This window comes from Oncorhynchus clarkii, chromosome 20 (genome assembly GCF_045791955.1).
Source record: "Oncorhynchus clarkii lewisi isolate Uvic-CL-2024 chromosome 20, UVic_Ocla_1.0, whole genome shotgun sequence".
NCBI lineage: Eukaryota > Metazoa > Chordata > Actinopteri > Salmoniformes > Salmonidae > Oncorhynchus > Oncorhynchus clarkii.
Genome location: NC_092166.1, coordinates 4,387,983 through 4,409,215, shown reverse-complemented (window position 1 = coordinate 4,409,215; position 21,233 = coordinate 4,387,983). Strand labels below are relative to the sequence as shown.

General features: G+C 48.3%; 1 protein-coding gene across 6 annotated transcripts in view; it reads left to right on the top strand.

The window, feature by feature from the left end:
- The window catches only part of LOC139375789 (band 4.1-like protein 3), a 97,251-nt gene that overhangs the window by 37,013 nt on the left and 39,005 nt on the right, over positions 1-21,233 (top strand). For all 6 annotated transcript variants that reach the window (XM_071117647.1, XM_071117648.1, XM_071117646.1 and 3 more), the window contains exons 6-11: positions 4,019-4,094; positions 4,364-4,576; positions 4,931-5,018; positions 10,547-10,699; positions 17,097-17,194; positions 20,084-20,259. In XM_071117647.1, the coding sequence (XP_070973748.1) occupies positions 4,019-4,094; positions 4,364-4,576; positions 4,931-5,018; positions 10,547-10,699; positions 17,097-17,194; positions 20,084-20,259 (804 nt within the window). The remainder of the gene's footprint in view (positions 1-4,018; positions 4,095-4,363; positions 4,577-4,930; positions 5,019-10,546; positions 10,700-17,096; positions 17,195-20,083; positions 20,260-21,233) is intronic.

Below are 21,233 nucleotides of genomic sequence, written 5' to 3'. Positions count from 1 at the left end.
TACACTATACTGCACTACACTATACTGCACTACACTATACTGCACTACACTATGTTACACTACACTATGTTACACTATACTGCACTACACTATACTGCACTACACTATACTGCACTACACTATGTTACACTACACTATGTTACACTATACTATGTTACACTATACTGCACCACACTATACTGGACTATACCATACTGCACTCTACTATGTTACACTATACTGCACTATACTGGACTACACTATACTGCACTACACTATACTACACTATACTGCACTACACTATACTGCACTACACTGTGTTACACTACACTATACTGCACTACACTACACTATACTGCACTACACTATACTATACTGCACTACACTATACTATACTGCACTATACTGCACTATACCGCACCACACTATACTGCACTACACTATACTGCACTACACTACACTGTACTGCGCTACACTACACTATGCTGCACTACACTATACTGCACTACACTACACTACACTATGCTGCACTACACTATACTGCACTACACTATGCTGCACTACACTATACTGCACTACACTACACTATACTGCACTACACTACACTATACTGCACTACACTACACTATACTGCACTACACTACACTATGCTGCACTACACTATGCTGCACTACACTATACTGCACTACACTATACTGCACTACACTACACTATACTGCACTATACTGCACTATACCGCACTACACTATACTGCACTATACTGCACTACACTACACTATACTGCACTACACTATACTGCACTACACTACACTGCACTACACTACACTATGCTGCACTACACTATGCTGCACTACACTATGCTGCACTACACTATACTGCACTACACTATACTGCACTACACTACACTATACTACACTATACTACACTATGCTGCACTACACTATACCGCACTACACTATACTGCACTACACTATGCTGCACTACACTATACTGCACTACACTATACTGCACTACACTACACTATACTGCACTACACTATACTACACTACACTATGTTACACTACACTATACCGCACTACACTATACTGCACTACACTATACTGCACTACACTATACTGCACTACACTATACTGCACTACACTATACTGCACTACACTACACTATACTGCACTACACTATACTGCACTACACCATACTGCATTACACTATACTGCACTATACTATGTCACACTATACTGCACTACACTATACTGGACTATACCATACTGCACTATACTATGTTACACTATACTGCACTACACTATACTGCACTACACTATACTACACTATACTGCACTACACTATACTGCACTACACTATACTGCACTACACTACACTATACTGCACTGCACTACACTATATTGCACTATACTGAACTACACTATACTGCACTACACTATACTGTACTGCGCTACACTACACTATACTGCACTACACTATACTGCACTACACTACACTATACTGCACTACACTATACTGCACTACACTATACTGCACTGCACTACACTATATTGCACTATACTGAACTACACTCTATTACACTACACGATGTTACACTATACTGCACTACACTATGTTACATTACTGCACTACACTATGTTACACTACACTATGTTACACTATACTGCACTACACTCTGTTACACTACACTATGTTACACTACACTATGTTACACTATACTGCACTACACTATGTTACACTATACTGCACTACACTATGTTACACTACTGCACTACACTATGTTACACTATACTACAATATACTGCACTACACTGTTACACCACACTATACTGCACTACACTATACTGCACTACACTATGTTACACTACACTATGTTACACTACACTATGTTACACTACACTATGTTACACTACACTATGTTACACTACACTATGTTACACTACACTCTGTTACAATATACTATACTACACTACACTGCACGACACTATACTGCACGATACTGCACTACACTATACTGCACTACACTGTACTACACTACACTATACTGCACTACACTATACTGCACTACACTGCACGACACTATACTGCACTACACTATACTGCACTGCACTACACTATGTTACACTATACTGCACTATACTGCACTACACTATACTGCACTACACTGCACGACACTATACTGCACTACACTATACTGCACTGCACTACACTATACTGCACTACACTATGTTACACTATACTGCACTATACTGCACTACACTATACTGCACTACACTATGTTACAACACTACTATAGTCTATACTATACAACACTACTATAGTCTATACTATACAACACTACTATAGTCTATACTATACAACACTACTATAGTCAATACTATACAACACTACTATAGTCTATACTATACAACACTACTATAGTCTATACTATACAACACTACTATAGTCTATACTATACAACACTACTATAGTCTATACTATACAACACTACTATAGTCTATACTATACAACACTACTATAGTCTATACTATACAACACTACTATAGTCTATACTGTAGTCTATACTATACTTCACTACTATAGTCTATACTATACTTCACTACTATAGTCTATACTATACTTCACTACTATAGTCTATACTATACAACACTACTATAGTCTATACTATAGTCTATACTATACAACACTACTATAGTCTATACTGTAGTCTATACTATACTTCACTACTATAGTCTATACTATACTTCACTACTATAGTCTATACTATACTTCACTACTATAGTCTATACTATACTTCACTACTATAGTCTATACTATACAACACTACTATAGTCTATACTATAGTCTATACTATACAACACTACTATAGCCTATACTGTAGTCTATACTATACTTCACTACTATAGTCTATACTATACTTCACTACTATAGTCTATACTATACAACACTACTATAGTCTATACTGTAGTCTATACTATACTTCACTACTATAGTCTATACTATACTTCACTACTATAGTCTATACTATACTTCACTACTATAGTCTATACTATACTTCACTACTATAGTCTATACTATACTTCACTACTATAGTCTATACTATACTTCACTACTATAGTCTATACTATACTTCACTACTATAGTCTATACTATACAACACTACTATAGTCTATACTATACAACACTACTATAGTCTATACTATACAACACTACTATAGTCTATACTATACAACACTACTATAGTCTATACTATACAACACTACTATAGTCTATACTATACTTCACTACTATAGTCTATACTATACAACACTACTATAGTCTATACTATACTTCACTACTATGGTCTATACTTCACTACTGTAGTCTATACTATACAACACTACTATAGTCTATACTATACCTTATTGTTCTGCAGGTGGCCCCTGGAACACTATACTATAGTCTATACTTTATTATTCTGCAGGTGGCCCCTGGAACACTATACTATAGTCTATACCTTATTGTTCTGCAGGTGGCCCCTGGAACACTATACTATAGTCTATACCTTATTGTTCTGCAGGTGGCCCCTGGAACACTATACTATAGTCTATACCTTATTGTTCTGCAGGTGGCCCCTGGAACACTATACTATAGTCTATACCTTATTGTTCTGCAGGTGGCCCCTGGAACACTATACTATAGTCTATACCTTATTGTTCTGCAGGTGGCCCCTGGAACACTATACTATAGTCTATACTTTATTATTCTGCAGGTGGCCCCTGGAACACTATACTATAGTCTATACCTTATTGTTCTGCAGGTGGCCCCTGGAACACTATACTATAGTCTATACCTTATTGTTCTGCAGGTGGCCCCTGGAACACTATACTATAGTCTATACCTTATTGTTCTGCAGGTGGCCCCTGGAACACTATACTATAGTCTATACCTTATTGTTCTGCAGGTGGCCCCTGGAACACTATACTATTGTCTATACTTTATTGTTCTGCAGGTGGCCCCTGGAACACTATACTATAGTCTATACCTTATTGTTCTGCAGGTGGCCCCTGGAACTTTGGCTTCAACGTCAAGTTCTACCCCCCAGACCCTGCCCAGCTGTCTGAAGACATTACCAGGTGAGTTGGATGGATCGACTGCATTGTCAAAGCCTCTGAAATACAGTATGTTGCTATTTATGGTTTAATAATCGTACTGGCATCACCCACTCTCTCCCTCTCTCTCCCCCTCTCCCCTTCTCTGTTTTACTCTCCCACTCTCTCTCTCCCCCCTCCGCGCTCTCTCCCCCCTCCGCGCTCTCTCCCCCCTCCGCTCTCTCTCCCCCCTCCGCTCTCTCTCCCCCCTCCGCTCTCTCGCTCTCTCTCCCCCCTCCTCTCTCTCTCTCTAGGTACTACCTGTGTCTCCAGCTGCGTGATGACATGGTGTCTGGTCGTCTCCCCTGTTCCTTCACCACCCACACCATACTGGGCTCCTACACGGTCCAGTCAGAGCTGGGGGACTACGACCCCGAGGAGACGGAGTACAACAGTGAGCTCCGCTTCGCTCCAAACCACACCAAGGAACTCGAGGACAAGGTCATGGACCTACACAAGAACTACAAGTATGTCCGGCAATAGATATTCCCCGTAGTTACAGGACATCTCTGAGCCCCGTAGTTACAGGACATCTCTGAGCCCCGTAGTTACAGGACATCTCTGAGCCCCGTAGTTACAGGACATCTCTGAGCCCCGTAGTTACAGGACATCTCTGAGCCCCGTAGTTACAGGACATCTCTGAGCCCCGTAGTTACAGGACATCTCTGAGCCCCGTAGTTACAGGACATCTCTGAGCCCCGTAGTTACAGGACATCTCTGAGCCCCGTAGTTACAGGACATCTCTGAGCCCCGTAGTTACAGGACATCTCTGAGCCCCGTAGTTACAGGACATGTAGTTGATGCCTGATGTCTGTTTTCAGAGGGATGACCCCAGCTGAAGCAGAGTTACACTTTCTGGAGAATGCCAAGAAACTGTCCATGTATGGAGTAGACCTGCATCACGCCAAGGTACACACACACACACACACACACACACACACACACACACACACACACACACACACACACCTACACACACACCTACACACACACCACACACACACACCTACACACACCACACACACACCTACATACACCACACACACACACACACACCACAACCTACGTACACCACACACACACACCTACATACACCACACACACACACACACACCTACATACACCACACACACACACACACACCTACATACACCACACACACACACACACACATACACACCTACATACACCACACACACACACCTACATACACCACACACACACACACACCTACATACACCACACACACACACACACACACACCTATATACACCACACACACACACACACACCTACATACACCACACACACACACACACACCACACACCTACATACACCACACACACACACCTATATACACCACACACACACCACACACCTACATACACCACACACACACCTACATACACCACACACACACCTACATACACCACACACACACACACACACCTACATACACCACACACACACACCTATATACACCACACACACACACCACACACCTACATACACACCACACACACACCTACATACACCACACACACACACCTACATACACCACACACACACACACACACCTACATACACCACACACACACACCTATATACACCACACACACACACACACACCTACATACACCACACACACACACCTACATACACCACACACACACACCTACATACACCACACACACACACCTACATACACCACACACACACCTACATACACCACACACACACACCTACATACACCACACACACACCTACATACACCACACACACACACCTATATACACCACACACACACCACACACCTACATACACCACACACACACCTACATACACCACACACACACCTACATACACCACACACACACCTACATACACCACACACACACACCTATATACACCACACACACACACCACACACCTACATACACCACACACACACACCTACATACACCACACACACACACCTACATACACCACACACACACACACACCTACATACACCACACACACACACCTATATACACCACACACACACACACCTACATACACCACACACACACACCTACATACACCACACACACACACCTACATACACCACACACACACCTACATACACCGCACACACACCTACATACACCACACACACACCTACATACACCACACACACACACCTACATACACCACACACACACACCTACATACACCACACACACACACACACACCTACACACACACACACCACATACCCACATACACCGCACACACCACATACCTACATACACCACACCACACACACACACCACACCAAACTCTCTCCCTCACTTCACTGCTTTGTCAGAGGCACTCTGCTAGTCCTTCCAATGCACTGCTGCTGTCTCAGTGATGTCATCAGTGATGTCGATACCATGCTTAACACCAACACTGGGCTGCTACTTCAATGTCTGTATGTGCTGTGAGCCAACTGCCTGGGGCCATCTTCCTCCGCTCTAGCAGGACTGCTGCCTGACTGTTACCATCTCTGTTAGTTTCACTGACTGTTACCATCTCTGTTAGTTTCACTGACTGTTACCATCGCTGTTAGTTTCACTGACTGTTACCATCGCTGTTAGTTTCACTGACTGTTACCATCGCTGTTAGTTTCACTGACTGTTACCATCGCTGTTAGTTTCACTGACTGTTACCATCGCTGTTAGTTTCACTGACTGTTACCATCGCTGTTAGTTTCACTGACTGTTACCATCGCTGTTAGTTTCACTGACTGTTACCATCGCTGTTAGTTTCACTGACTGTTACCATCGCTGTTAGTTTCACTGACTGTTACCATCGCTGTTAGTTTCACTGACTGTTACCATCGCTGTTAGTTTCACTGACTGTTACCATCGCTGTTAGTTTCACTGACTGTTACCATCGCTGTTAGTTTCACTGACTGTTACCATCGCTGTTAGTTTCACTGACTGTTACCATCGCTGTTAGTTTCACTGACTGTTACCATCGCTGTTAGTTTCACTGACTGTTACCATCGCTGTTAGTCTCACTGACTGTTACCATCGCTGTTAGTCTCACTGACTGTTACCATCGCTGTTAGTCTCACTGACTGTTACCATCGCTGTTAGTCTCACTGACTGTTACCATCGCTGTTAGTCTCACTGACTGTTACCATCGCTGTTAGTCTCACTGACTGTTACCATCGCTGTTAGTCTCACTGACTGTTACCATCGCTGTTAGTCTCACTGACTGTTACCATCTCTGTTAGTCTCACTGACTGTTACCATCGCTGTTAGTTTCACTGACTGTTACCATCGCTGTTAGTCTCACTGACTCCATGAGGCTCCGCCTTGGACTGGCCTGACTTGGCTCCCTTGAGATTATGTAGTGTAGTCTCCTCTGTCTTAATGACGTGCTTGATTGTATTAATCTCATTGGGCAGACAGATGGAGGGGGGGGGGGGGGGACAGACAGACAGACCGATGTAGGGACAGACAGACAGACCGATGTAGGGACAGACAGACAGACCGATGTAGGGACAGACAGACAGACCGATGTAGAGACAGACAGACAGACCGATGTAGGGACAGACAGACAGACCGATGTAGAGACAGACAGACAGACCGATGTAGAGACAGACAGACAGACCAATGTAGAGAGAGACAGACAGACAGACCGATGTAGAGAGAGACGGGCAGACAGACCGACGCGGAGAGAGAGAGACAGACGGACAGAGAAACCGACGGATGTAGAGAGAGAGAGACAGACGGACAGACAGACTGACGCGGAGAGAGAGAGAGAGGCGGGCAGACAGACCGACGCGGAGAGAGAGAGAGAGGCGGGCAGACAGACCGGCGCGGAGAGAGAGAGAGGCGGGCAGATAGACAGACGCGGAGAGACAGACAGACAGACCAGGCCAGCAGCGTCAGATTTCCAGACTGACACACCACTCATTTCAACACATTGAAAACGCCACTGTTGATCCCGATGTCAGATACTGGTCAGTAATCACAAGCACTTTGAACAGTGAAAGTATCCCATCTAGGTGGGACTGAGATATTGATGATGGTCCCTTAAAAGAGTCAACTAAGGAGGAATGGCGTTGCCTAATACACTTTGAATACAGATTAGTAGTGAGGAACAAGGAGAAGTAGCTTCCATCCACTAGTACACTTTGAATACAGATTAGTAGTGAGGAACAAGGAGAAGTAGCTTCCATCCACTAGTACACTTTGAATACAGATTAGTAGTGAGGAACAAGGAGAAGTAGCTTCCATCCACTAGTACACTTTGAATACAGATTAGTAGTGAGGAACAAGGAGAAGTAGCTTCCATCCACTAGTACACTTTGAATACAGATTAGTAGTGAGGAACAGGGAGAAGTAGCTTCCATCCACTAGTACACTTTGAATACAGATTAGTAGTGAGGAACAAGGAGAAGTAGCTTCCATCCACTAGTACACTTTGAATACAGATTAGTAGTGAGGAACAGGGAGAAGTAGCTTCCATCCACTAGTACACTTTGAATACAGATTAGTAGTGAGGAACAAGGAGAAGTAGCTTCCATCCACTAGTACACTTTGAATACAGATTAGTAGTGAGGAACAAGGAGAAGTAGCTTCCATCCACTAGTACACTTTGAATACAGATTAGTAGTGAGGAACAAGGAGAAGTAGCTTCCATCCACTAGTACACTTTGAATACAGATTAGTAGTGAGGAACAGGGAGAAGTAGCTTCCATCCACTAGTACACTTTGAATACAGATTAGTAGTGAGGAACAAGGAGAAGTAGCTTCCATCCACTAGTACACTTTGAATACAGATTAGTAGTGAGGAACAAGGAGAAGTAGCTTCCATCCACTAGTACACTTTGAATACAGATTAGTAGTGAGGAACAAGGAGAAGTAGCTTCCATCCACTAGTACACTTTGAATACAGATTAGTAGTGAGGAACAAGGAGAAGTAGCTTCCATCCACTAGTACACTTTGAATACAGATTAGTAGTGAGGAACAAGGAGAAGTAGCTTCCATCCACTAGTACACTTTGAATACAGATTAGTAGTGAGGAACAAGGAGAAGTAGCTTCCATCCACTAGTACACTTTGAATACAGATTAGTAGTGAGGAACAAGGAGAAGTAGCTTCCATCCACTAGTACACTTTGAATACAGATTAGTAGTGAGGAACAGGGAGAAGTAGCTTCCATCCACTAGTACACTTTGAATACAGATTAGTAGTGAGGAACAAGGAGAAGTAGCTTCCATCCACTAGTACACTTTGAATACAGATTAGTAGTGAGGAACAAGGAGAAGTAGCTTCCATCCACTAGTACACTTTGAATACAGATTAGTAGTGAGGAACAAGGAGAAGTAGCTTCCATCCACTAGTACACTTTGAATACAGATTAGTAGTGAGGAACAAGGAGAAGTAGCTTCCATCCACTAGTACACTTTGAATACAGATTAGTAGTGAGGAACAAGGAGAAGTAGCTTCCATCCACTAGTACACTTTGAATACAGATTAGTAGTGAGGAACAAGGAGAAGTAGCTTCCATCCACTAGTACACTTTGAATACAGATTAGTAGTGAGGAACAAGGAGAAGTAGCTTCCATCCACTAGTACACTTTGAATACAGATTAGTAGTGAGGAACAAGGAGAAGTAGCTTCCATCCACTAGTACACTTTGAATACAGATTAGTAGTGAGGAACAGGGAGAAGTAGCTTCCATCCACTAGTACACTTTGAATACAGATTAGTAGTGAGGAACAAGGAGAAGTAGCTTCCATCCACTAGTACACTTTGAATACAGATTAGTAGTGAGGAACAGGGAGAAGTAGCTTCCATCCACTAGTACACTTTGAATACAGATTAGTAGTGAGGAACAGGGAGAAGTAGCTTCCATCCACTAGTACACTTTGAATACAGATGTATTTTTTTTGCCATTTAATAATCCATTTGACTCGTTAAATCGGATCAGTATCAGCATTGTTGTTTTCTCTCCTCTCATTAAACCACCTGGCTAGTTGGTAGGAAGCCTGTTTGAGTGTTTGGCTCCAGCTAAAGGGGAGGTAAGCGACCCGCTGCATCGTGTGGTGTGTTTATTATTCACGCATGGCTTTAGCTTAGCGGTCGTCATGCTAACTGTGGCTTGTTTTTACCCATCATCACCCTCTCCAACGTGTGTGTCCCCCCCCCACCCCCCTCGGACCCCAGATACACCCGTCCCTCACGTCGTGTACATGTAGAGTAGGAGGTGAGAGACGAAGCCATGCTCCGGTATCCGCCTGCCTGTCCGTTGCCCATCCTCTACCCTTCCTCCCTCCACGACTGTTAGAGAAAGAGAAGAATCACTGCCTTCTCAGCGTTGTGGTTCTGTTTCATACTTCCTAGTGAAGGGGTACTGAAACTCCTTCTTTGTGTACTAATTGGGTGTGTTCCAGGACTCTGAAGGCGTAGAGATCATGCTAGGCGTGTGCTCCAGTGGTCTGCTCATCTACAGAGACAGACTGAGAATCAACCGGTTTGCCTGGCCCAAGGTCCTCAAGATCTCCTACAAGAGAAACAACTTCTACATCAAGATACGCCCCGGAGAGGTAAACACACCAACAACATCAACAACAACTGTAGATCTGTTACAAACCGGGGCAGGTGTTTTACCATGTGACTTGACCAGGAAAAATTACGGCCCGGGGCCTAGGCAGACGACTTCTCTGTGGCCCGGGGCCTAGTCAGACGACTTCTCTGTGGCCCGGGGCCTAGTCAGACGACTTCTCTGTGGCCCGGGGCCTAGTAAGACGACTTCTCTGTGGCCCGGGGCCTAGTCAGACGACTTCTCTGTGGCCCGGGGCCTAGTCAGACGACTTCTCTGTGGCCCGGGGCCTAGTCAGACGACTTCTCTGTGGCCCGGGGCCTAGTCAGACGACTTCTCTGTGGCCCGGGGCCTAGTCAGACGACTTCTCTGTGGCCCGGGGCCTAGTCAGACGACTTCTCTGTGGCCCGGGGCCTAGTCAGACGACTCCTTTGTGGCCCGGGGCCTAGTCAGATGACTTCTCTGTGGCCCGGGGCCTAGTCAGACGACTCTTTTGTGGCCCGGGGCCTAGTCAGATGACTCCTTTGTGGCCCGGCGCCTAGTCAGACGACTTCTCTGTGGCCCGGGGCCTAGTCAGACGACTCCTTTGTGGCCCGGGGCCTAGTCAGACGACTCCTTTGTGGCCCCGGGCCTAGTCAGACGACTCCTTTGTGGCCCCGGGCCTAGTCAGATGACTCCTTTGTGGCCCGGGGCCTAGTCAGATGACTCCTTTGTGGCCCGGGGCCTAGTCAGACGACTTCTCTGTGGCCCGGGGCCTAGTCAGACGACTTCTCTGTGGCCCGGGGCCTAGTCAGACGACTTCTCTGTGGCCCGGGGCCTAGTCAGACGACTTCTCTGTGGCCCGGGGCCTAGTCAGACGACTTCTCTGTGGCCCGGGGCCTAGTCAGACGACTTCTCTGTGGCCCGGGGCCTAGTCAGACGACTTCTCCTTGGCCCGGGGCCTAGTCAGACGACTTCTCCTTGGCCCGGGGCCTAGTCAGACGACTTCTCCTTGGCCCGGGGCCTAGTCAGACGACTTCTCCTTGGCCCGGGGCCTAGTCAGACGACTTCTCCTTGGCCCGGGGCCTAGTCAGACGACTTCTCCTTGGCCCGGGGCCTAGTCAGATGACTCCTTTGTGGCCCGGGGCCTAGTCAGATGACTCCTTTGTGGCCCGGGGCCTAGTCAGATGACTCCTTTGTGGCCCGGGGCCTAGTCAGATGACTCCTTTGTGGCCCGGGGCCTAGTCAGATGACTCCTTTGTGGCCCGGGGCCTAGTCAGATGACTCCTTTGTGGCCCGGGGCCTAGTCAGATGACTCCTTTGTGGCCCGGGGCCTAGTCAGATGACTCCTTTGTGGCCCGGGGCCTAGTCAGATGACTCCTTTGTGGCCCGGGGCCTAGTCAAACGACTTCTCTGTGGCCCGGGGCCTAGTCAGATGACTCCTTTGTGGCCCGGGGCCTAGTCAGACGACTTCTCTGTGGCCCGGGGCCTAGTCAGACGACTTCTCTGTGGCCCGGGGCCTAGTCAGACGACTTCTCTGTGGCCCGGGGCCTAGTCAGACGACTTCTCTGTGGCCCGGGGCCTAGTCAGACGACTTCTCCTTGGCCCGGGGCCTAGTCAGATGACTCCTTTGTGGCCCGGGGCCTAGTCAGACGACTTCTCTGTGGCCCGGGGCCTAGTCAGACGACTTCTCCTTGGCCCGGGGCCTAGTCAGACGACTTCTCCTTGGCCCGGGGCCTAGTCAGGCGACTTCTCCTTGGCCCGGGGCCTAGTCAGATGACTCCTTTGTGGCCCGGGGCCTAGTCAGATGACTCCTTTGTGGCCCGGGGCCTAGTCAGATGACTCCTTTGTGGCCCGGGGCCTAGTCAGACGACTTCTCTGTGGCCCGGGGCCTAGTCAGATGACTCCTTTGTGGCCCGGGGCCTAGTCAGACGACTCCTTTGTGGCCCGGGGCCTAGTCAGACGACTTCTCTGTGGCCCGGGGCCTAGTCAGACGACTTCTCTGTGGCCCGGGGCCTAGTCAGACGACTTCTCTGTGGCCCGGGGCCTTGTCAGACGACTTCTCTGTGGCCCGGGGCCTAGTCAGACGACTTCTCCTTGGCCCGGGGCCTAGTCAGATGACTCCTTTGTGGCCCGGGGCCTAGTCAGACGACTTCTCTGTGGCCCGGGGCCTAGTCAGACGACTTCTCCTTGGCCCGGGGCCTAGTCAGATGACTTCTCCTTGGCCCGGGGCCTAGTCAGACGACTTCTCCGTGGCCCGGGGCCTAGTCAGACGACTTCTCTGTGGCCCTGGGCCTAGTCAGACGACTGCTTTGTGGCCCGGGGCCTAGTCAGACGACTTCTCTGTGGCCCGGGGCCTAGTCAGACGACTTCTCCTTGGCCCGGGGCCTAGTCAGACGACTTCTCCTTGGCCCGGGGCCTAGTCAGACGACTTCTCCTTGGCCCGGGGCCTAGTCAGACGACTTCTCTGTGGCCCGGGGCCTAGTCAGACGACTTCTCCTTGGCCCGGGGCCTAGTCAGACGACTTCTCCTTGGCCCGGGGCCTAGTCAGACGACTTCTCCTTGGCCCGGGGCCTAGTCAGATGACTCCTTTGTGGCCCGGGGCCTAGTCAGATGACTCCTTTGTGGCCCGGGGCCTAGTCAGATGACTCCTTTGTGGCCCGGGGCCTAGTCAGATGACTCCTTTGTGGCCCGGGGCCTAGTCAGATGACTCCTTTGTGGCCCGGGGCCTAGTCAGACGACTTCTCCTTGGCCCAGGGCCTTGTCAGACGACTTCTCAGTGGACCGGGGCCTAGTCAGATGACTCCTTTGTGGCCCGGGGCCTAGTCAGACGACTCCTTTGTGGCCCGGGGCCTAGTCAGACGACTTCTCTGTGGCCCGGGGCCTAGTCAGACGACTTCTCTGTGGCCCGGGGCCTAGTCAGACGACTTCTCCTTGGCCCGGGGCCTAGTCAGACGACTTCTCTGTGGCCCGGGGCCTAGTCAGACGACTTCTCCTTGGCCCGGGGCCTAGTCAGACGACTTCTCCTTGGCCCGGGGCCTAGTCAGACGACTTCTCCTTGGCCCGGGGCCTAGTCAGACGACTTCTCCTTGGCCCGGGGCCTAGTCAGACGACTTCTCCTTGGCCCGGGGCCTAGTCAGATGACTCCTTTGTGGCCCGGGGCCTAGTCAGATGACTCCTTTGTGGCCCGGGGCCTAGTCAGATGACTCCTTTGTGGCCCGGGGCCTAGTCAGATGACTCCTTTGTGGCCCGGGGCCTAGTCAGATGACTCCTTTGTGGCCCGGGGCCTAGTCAGATGACTCCTTTGTGGCCCGGGGCCTAGTCAGATGACTCCTTTTGGCCCGGGGCCTAGACAGATGACTCCTTTGTGGCCCGGGGCCTAGTCAGATGACTCCTTTGTGGCCCGGGGCCTAGTCAAACGACTTCTCTGTGGCCCGGGGCCTAGTCAGATGACTCCTTTGTGGCCCGGGGCCTAGTCAAATGACTCCTTTGTGGCCCGGGGCCTAGTCAGACGACTTCTCTGTGGCCCGGGGCCTAGTCAGACGACTTCTCTGTGGCCCGGGGCCTAGTCAGACGACTTCTCTGTGGCCCGGGGCCTAGTCAGATGACTCCTTTGTGGCCCGGGGCCTAGTCAGACGACTTCTCTGTGGCCCGGGGCCTAGTCAGACGACTTCTCCTTGGCCCGGGGCCTAGTCAGACGACTTCTCCTTGGCCCGGGGCCTAGTCAGACGACTTCTCCTTGGCCCGGGGCCTAGTCAGATGACTCCTTTGTGGCCCGGGGCCTAGTCAGATGACTCCTTTGTGGCCCGGGGCCTAGTCAGATGACTCCTTTGTGGCCCGGGGCCTAGTCAGATGACTCCTTTGTGGCCCGGGGCCTAGTCAGACGACTTCTCTGTGGCCCGGGGCCTAGTCAGACGACTTCTCCTTGGCCCGGGGCCTAGTCAGATGACTCCTTTGTGGCCCGGGGCCTAGTCAGATGACTCCTTTGTGGCCCGGGGCCTAGTCAGACGACTCCTTTGTGGCCCGGGGCCTAGTCAGACGACTTCTCTGTGGCCCGGGGCCTAGTCAGACGACTTCTCTGTGGCCCGGGGCCTAGTCAGACGACTTCTCTGTGGCCCGGGGCCTTGTCAGACGACTTCTCTGTGGCCCGGGGCCTAGTCAGACGACTTCTCCTTGGCCCGGGGCCTAGTCAGATGACTCCTTTGTGGCCCGGGGCCTAGTCAGACGACTTCTCTGTGGCCCGGGGCCTAGTCAGACGACTTCTCCTTGGCCCGGGGCCTAGTCAGACGACTTCTCCTTGGCCCGGGGCCTAGTCAGACGACTTCTCCGTGGCCCGGGGCCTAGTCAGACGACTTCTCTGTGGCCCTGGGCCTAGTCAGACGACTCCTTTGTGGCCCGGGGCCTAGTCAGACGACTTCTCTGTGGCCCGGGGCCTAGTCAGACGACTTCTCCTTGGCCCGGGGCCTAGTCAGACGACTTCTCCTTGGCCCGGGGCCTAGTCAGACGACTTCTCCTTGGCCCGGGGCCTAGTCAGACGACTTCTCCTTGGCCCGGGGCCTAGTCAGACGACTTCTCTGTGGCCCGGGGCCTAGTCAGACGACTTCTCCTTGGCCCGGGGCCTAGTCAGACGACTTCTCCTTGGCCCGGGGCCTAGTCAGATGACTCCTTTGTGGCCCGGGGCCTAGTCAGAAGACTCCTTTGTGGCCCGGGGCCTAGTCAGATGACTCCTTTGTGGCCCGGGGCCTAGTCAGATGACTCCTTTGTGGCCCGGGGCCTAGTCAGACGACTTCTCCTTGGCCCAGGGCCTTGTCAGACGACTTCTCTGTGGCCCGGGGCCTAGTCAGATGACTCCTTTGTGGCCCGGGGCCTAGTCAGACGACTCCTGGGTGGCCCGGGGCCTAGTCAGACGACTTCTCTGTGGCCCGGGGCCTAGTCAGAAGACTTCTCTGTGGCCCGGGGCCTAGTCAGACGACTTCTCTGTGGCCCGGGGCCTAGTCAGACGACTTCTCTGTGGCCCGGGGCCTAGTCAGACGACTTCTCTGTGGCCCGGGGCCTAGTCAGACGACTTCTCCTTGGCCCGGGGCCTAGTCAGACGACTTCTCTGTGGCCCGGGGCCTAGTCAGACGACTTCTCCTTGGCCCGGGGCCTAGTCAGACGACTTCTCCTTGGCCCGGGGCCTAGTCAGACGACTTCTCTGTGGCCCGGGGCCTAGTCAGACGACTTCTCTGTGGCCCTGGGCCTAGTCAGACGACTCCTATGTGGCCCGGGGCCTAGTCAGACGACTTCTCTGTGGCCCGGGGCCTAGTCAGACGACTTCTCTGTGGCCCGGGGCCTAGTCAGACGACTTCTCTGTGGCCCGGGGCCTAGTCAGACGACTTCTCTGTGGCCCGGGGCCTAGTCAGATGACTCCTTTGTGGCCCGGGGCCTAGTCAGATGACTCCTTTGTGGCCCGGGGCCTAGTCAGACGACTTCTCCTTGGCCCGGGGCCTAGTCAGACGACTTCTCTGTGGCCCGGGGCCTAGTCAGACGACTTCTCTGTGGCCCTGGGCCTAGTCAGACGACTTCTCTGTGGCCCGGGGCCTAGTCAGACGACTTCTCCTTGGCCCGGGGCCTAGTCAGACGACTTCTCTGTATCCCGGGGCCTAGTCAGACGACTTCTCTGTGGCCCGGGGCCTAGTCAGACGACTTCTCTGTGGCCCGGGGCCTAGTCAGATGACTCCTTTGTGACCCGGGGCCTAGTCAGACGACTTCTCTGTGGCCCGGGGCCTAGTCAGACGACTTCTCTGTGGCCCGGGGCCTAGTCAGACGACTTCTCTGTGGCCCGGGGCCTAGTCAGACGACTTCTCTGTGACCCGGGGTTTTTCCTGGTTACGTTATGTGGTCAGTGAAAACCTCTTGTCCCTAGTCATTACTTTCTATTTGGGAAATGAATTAAAAGTTGCAGACTACTATATTTAAGGACATTTAATTGCTTCTGATCTGACATGACCACTGCCCCTTTCCTCTCCTACCCTTCTCTCCTCTCTTCTCCACCTTCCAATCCCTCCTCTCATCCTTCTCTCCTCTCCTCTCCCCCTTCCCATCCATCCTCTCATCCTTCTCTCCTCTCCTCTCCCCCTTCCCTCCTCTTCTCTCTCTCTCTCTCTCTCTCTCTCTCTCTCTCTCCTGCCCACTCTCTCCTCTCCTCTCTCCTGCCCACTCTCTCCTCTCCTCTCTCTCCTCTCTCCTGCCCACTCTCTCCTCTCTCCTGCCCACTCTCTCCTCTCCTCTCTCTCCTCACTCCTGCCCACTCTCTCCTCTCCTCTCTCCTCTCCTCTCCCCCTTCTCTCCTCTCCCCCTTCCCTCCTCTCTCCTCTCCTCTCCCGTTTCCCTCCTCTCCTCTCCCTCTTCTGAGACCCTTGTAACATCACCATCTCTTGCAGTTTGAGCAGTTTGAGAGCACGATTGGCTTCAAGCTCCCTAACCACCGTGCAGCCAAGAGGCTGTGGAAGACCTGTGTCGAGCACCACACGTTCTTCAGGTAAGAGATGTTTGTCCTTACGATTTGATACAGAGTCTTCAGGTATTCATACCCCTTGACTTATTCCACATGTTGTTGTGTTACAGACTGAATATAAAATGGGTTTTTTCCCTCATCTACCTCATAATGACAAAGTGAAAACATGTTTGTAGAAAAATGTAGTAAATTCATTGAAAATTAAATACAGAAATATCAAATTTCCGTAAGTATTCACACCCCTGAGTCAAAACATGTTAGAATCACCTTTGGCAGTGATTACAGCTGTGAGTATTTCTGGGTAAGTCCCTAAGAGCTATGAGTCTTTCTGGGTAAGCCTCTAAGAGCTGTGAGTCTTTCTGAGTAAGTCCCTAAGAGCTATGAGTCTTTCTGGGTAAGTCTCTAAGAGACTCCACACCTGGATTGTACAATATTGCAAATTATTCTTAAAGAAATTCTTCAAGCTCTGTCAAAAGGTGTTCTAGAGTTTTTTTTTTTTTTTTTCCCCCTCTGGTTCCTCTGACATACTGGTAGAAATGAGGTAAAACTGATTTAAGTTTGCCTGCATTTAAGTCCCCCGGCCACTAGGAGCGCCACTTCTGGTTGAGCATTTTGTTGTTTGCTTATTGCCTTATAAAGCTTGATGAGTGAGGTCTTGGTGCCAGGATCAGTTTGTGGTGGTAAATAGCTGGCTACGAATAACTCTTGGTAGATAGTGTGGTCTACAGCTTATCATGAGGTACTCTACCTCAGGCGAGCAATACCTCGAGACTTCTTTAATATTAGGCATTGCGCGCCAGCTGTTATTGACAAATAGACACACACCACCGCCCCTCGTCTTACCAGACGTAGCAGTTATTGACAAATACACACACCACCGCCCCTCGTCTTACCAGACGTAGCTGCTCTGTCCTGCCGATGCACGGAGAAGCCAGCCAGCTCTATATTATCCGTGTCGTTGTTCAGCCACGTCTCGGTGAAACATAAGATATTACAGTTTTAACGTCTTGTTGGTAGGATAGTCTTTATCGTAGATCATCCAGTCTGTATTCCAATGACGGAAGTTGGCCAATAAAACGGAGGGAAGTGGTGGTTTACAGTAATATAGCTGTTGTAAAGTCCTTTGAGAGTGAATTCTTACTTGCACCTCGCCCTCCTACCCCCTTTCCTCTGTCTTTTCTTCACGCTGATGACTGGGATTTGGGCCTTGTCTTGACAAAGCAGTATATCCTTATATTGGCCTCATTAAAGAAAAAATCTTTGTCCAGTTCGAGATGAGTTCTGATGACCCGAAGCAATTTTCATTACGTACAAAATAAGTTACAAAAGCAGAAAAAAACAAACAAAATGACACAGTTGGTTAGGACCCCGTAAAACGGCAGCCATCTCCACCATTATCAGATCCCCTTCTTTGAGAGGCATTGGGAATGGCAATGGAAAACCTCCCTGGTCTTTGTGTTTGAAATTCACTTCTCCACTGAGGGACCTTACAGATAATTGTGTAGGGTACAGAGATGAAGTAGTCATTAAAAAAATGACAGATTGAATCCATGCAACTTATTATGTGAATTCTTAAGCACATTTTTACTCATTAACTTATTTAGGCATGCCATAACAAAGAGGTTGAATACTGATTGACTCAATACAGTTCAGCTTTTAATTTATAATTAATTTATAAAAAAAATGTCTAAGAACCTAATTCCACTTTTGACATTTTGGGGTGTATGTGTTCGGGTTCTTATTTTTCAGAGTAAATAACTCACACTAGAGAAGCTTTAACCAAGTTTAATTCTTCCCAAAGCTTCTATACAGCTGTATTCAGACTCAACATTTCTCCCATCTATCTATATATATATATATATATATATATATATATATATATATATATATATATATATACATATATACAGTGCCTTGCGAAAGTATTCGGCCCCCTTGAACTTTGCAACCTTTTGCCACATTTCAGGCTTCAAACATAAAGATATAAAACTGTATTTTTTTGTGAAGAATCAACAACAAGTGGGACACAATCATGAAGTGGAACGACATTTATTGGATATTTCAAACTTTTTTAACAAATCAAAAACTGAAAAATTGGGCATGCAAAATTATTGCAGTTTGGTTGTGTATCGGAGGACGTATGACTTTCAACCTTTGTCTCTCCCGAGCCCTTACGGGAGTTGTAGCGATGAGACAAGATAGTAGCTACTACAACAATTGGATACCACGAAATTGGGGAGAAAAAGGGGTAAAAAAAAATTAAAAATTATTTAAAAAAAAGTCAAATCCGACAGTGACACAAAATCTCCATTTTAAATTCAGGCTTTAACACAACATAAGGTCGAAGGTCGACGGTCGAAGGTCGACTTTCTGAAGGCAACACCGCAGAACATTATAAAAAATGAAAACGTATCTTTAATCAGATCTTTACTGTAAAATGTAACAAGCGAAGTGATTTTTATCTTCAGATATAGGGTTGATTTATCCCTTTTAAGAACAGACAAAATGTATTTTATTTATTTTATCTTTATTTAACTAGGCAAGTCAGTTAAGAACAAATTCTTATTTTCAATGACGGCCTAGGAACAGTGGGTTAACTGCCTGTTCAGGGGGAGAATGACAGATTTGTACCTTGTCAGCTCGGGGGTTTGAACTTGCAACCTTCCGGTTACTAGTCCAACGCTCAAACCACTAGGCTACCCTGTCGCCCCAAAATTATTTTATGATTTTACATTTTTAAAATGATTTTACATTTTTAAAATGATTTTACATTTTTAAAATGATTTTAAATCAAATTGGGTTACATGTCTGAGATCTACTGTAAATTAAATGTATTATTATTGTAAAATATACAGAGTTTTTTTATTTTTTATCACATAATGGTTGAATTTAACTGTTTTTCTCCTCTGTCAGGTTGGTGTCTCCAGAGGCCCCCCCGAAGAAGTTCCTAGGTCTTGGTTCTAAGTTCCGCTACAGCGGTAGAACCCAGGCTCAGACCCGGAGAGTCTCCTCTCAGATCATCAGGGCCGCGCCCATCTTCGAACGCTCCTCCTCCAAACGCTACACCATGTCGCGCAGCTTGGACGGAGGTACAGAGTTCATGTGGAGGCTATATACAGGGGGTACCAGTACAGAGTCAATGTGGAGACTATATACAGGGGGTACCAGTACAGAGTCAATGTGGAGGCTATATACAGGGGGTACCGGTACAGAGTCAATGTGGAGGCTATATACAGGGTGTTACGGTACAGAGTTGATGTGGAGGCTATATGCAGGGTATTACGGTACAGAGTCAATGTGGAGGCTATATACAGGGGGTACCGGTACAGAGTCAATGTGGAGGCTATATACTTATTCATTAACTGTGTTTAAATGTTCACAATGCCCAGTACTTTACCTCATTCTAAGTAGTATGCTATATACTTGAAATAGAGTCTCTTAGATTAACTGCTATGCTAGTGTGGACATTTTTTCTAAACCACCACACCTATTGATTCTGTCAACGGGCAAAGGGGGGATATCCACAGGTTGTTAAAACCAGTCATAGTCTTGGAGTCTGTGTTTCTGTAAGACTAAAGCTTCGATCACACCGACAGCGTCGGTACATTTCGGTACACCAGAAAGACATTCATTTCCCAATGAAAAACGCTGCGTTTTGCCTTGCAGAGGCAGTGTGTTCTGTGTGTTCTGTGTGTTCTGTGTGTTCTGTGTGTTCTGTGTGTTCTGTGTGTTCTGTGTGTTCTGTGTGTTCTGTGTGTTCTGTGTGTTCTGTGTGTTCTGTGTGTTTTGTGTGTTCTGTGTGTTCTGTGTGTTCTGTGTGTTCTGTGTGTTCTGTGTGTTTTGTGTGTTTTGTGTGTTCTGTGTGTTCTGTGTGTTCTGTGTGTTCTGTGTGTTCTGTGTGTTCTGTGTGTTCTGTGTGTTCTGTGTGTTTTGTGTGTTTTGTGTGTTCTGTGTGTTCTGTGTGTTCTGTGTGTTCTGTGTGTTCTGTGTGTTCTGTGTGTTTTGTGTGTTCTGTGTGTTCAGTGTGTTCAGTGTGTTCAGTGTGTTCAGTGTGTTCAGTGTG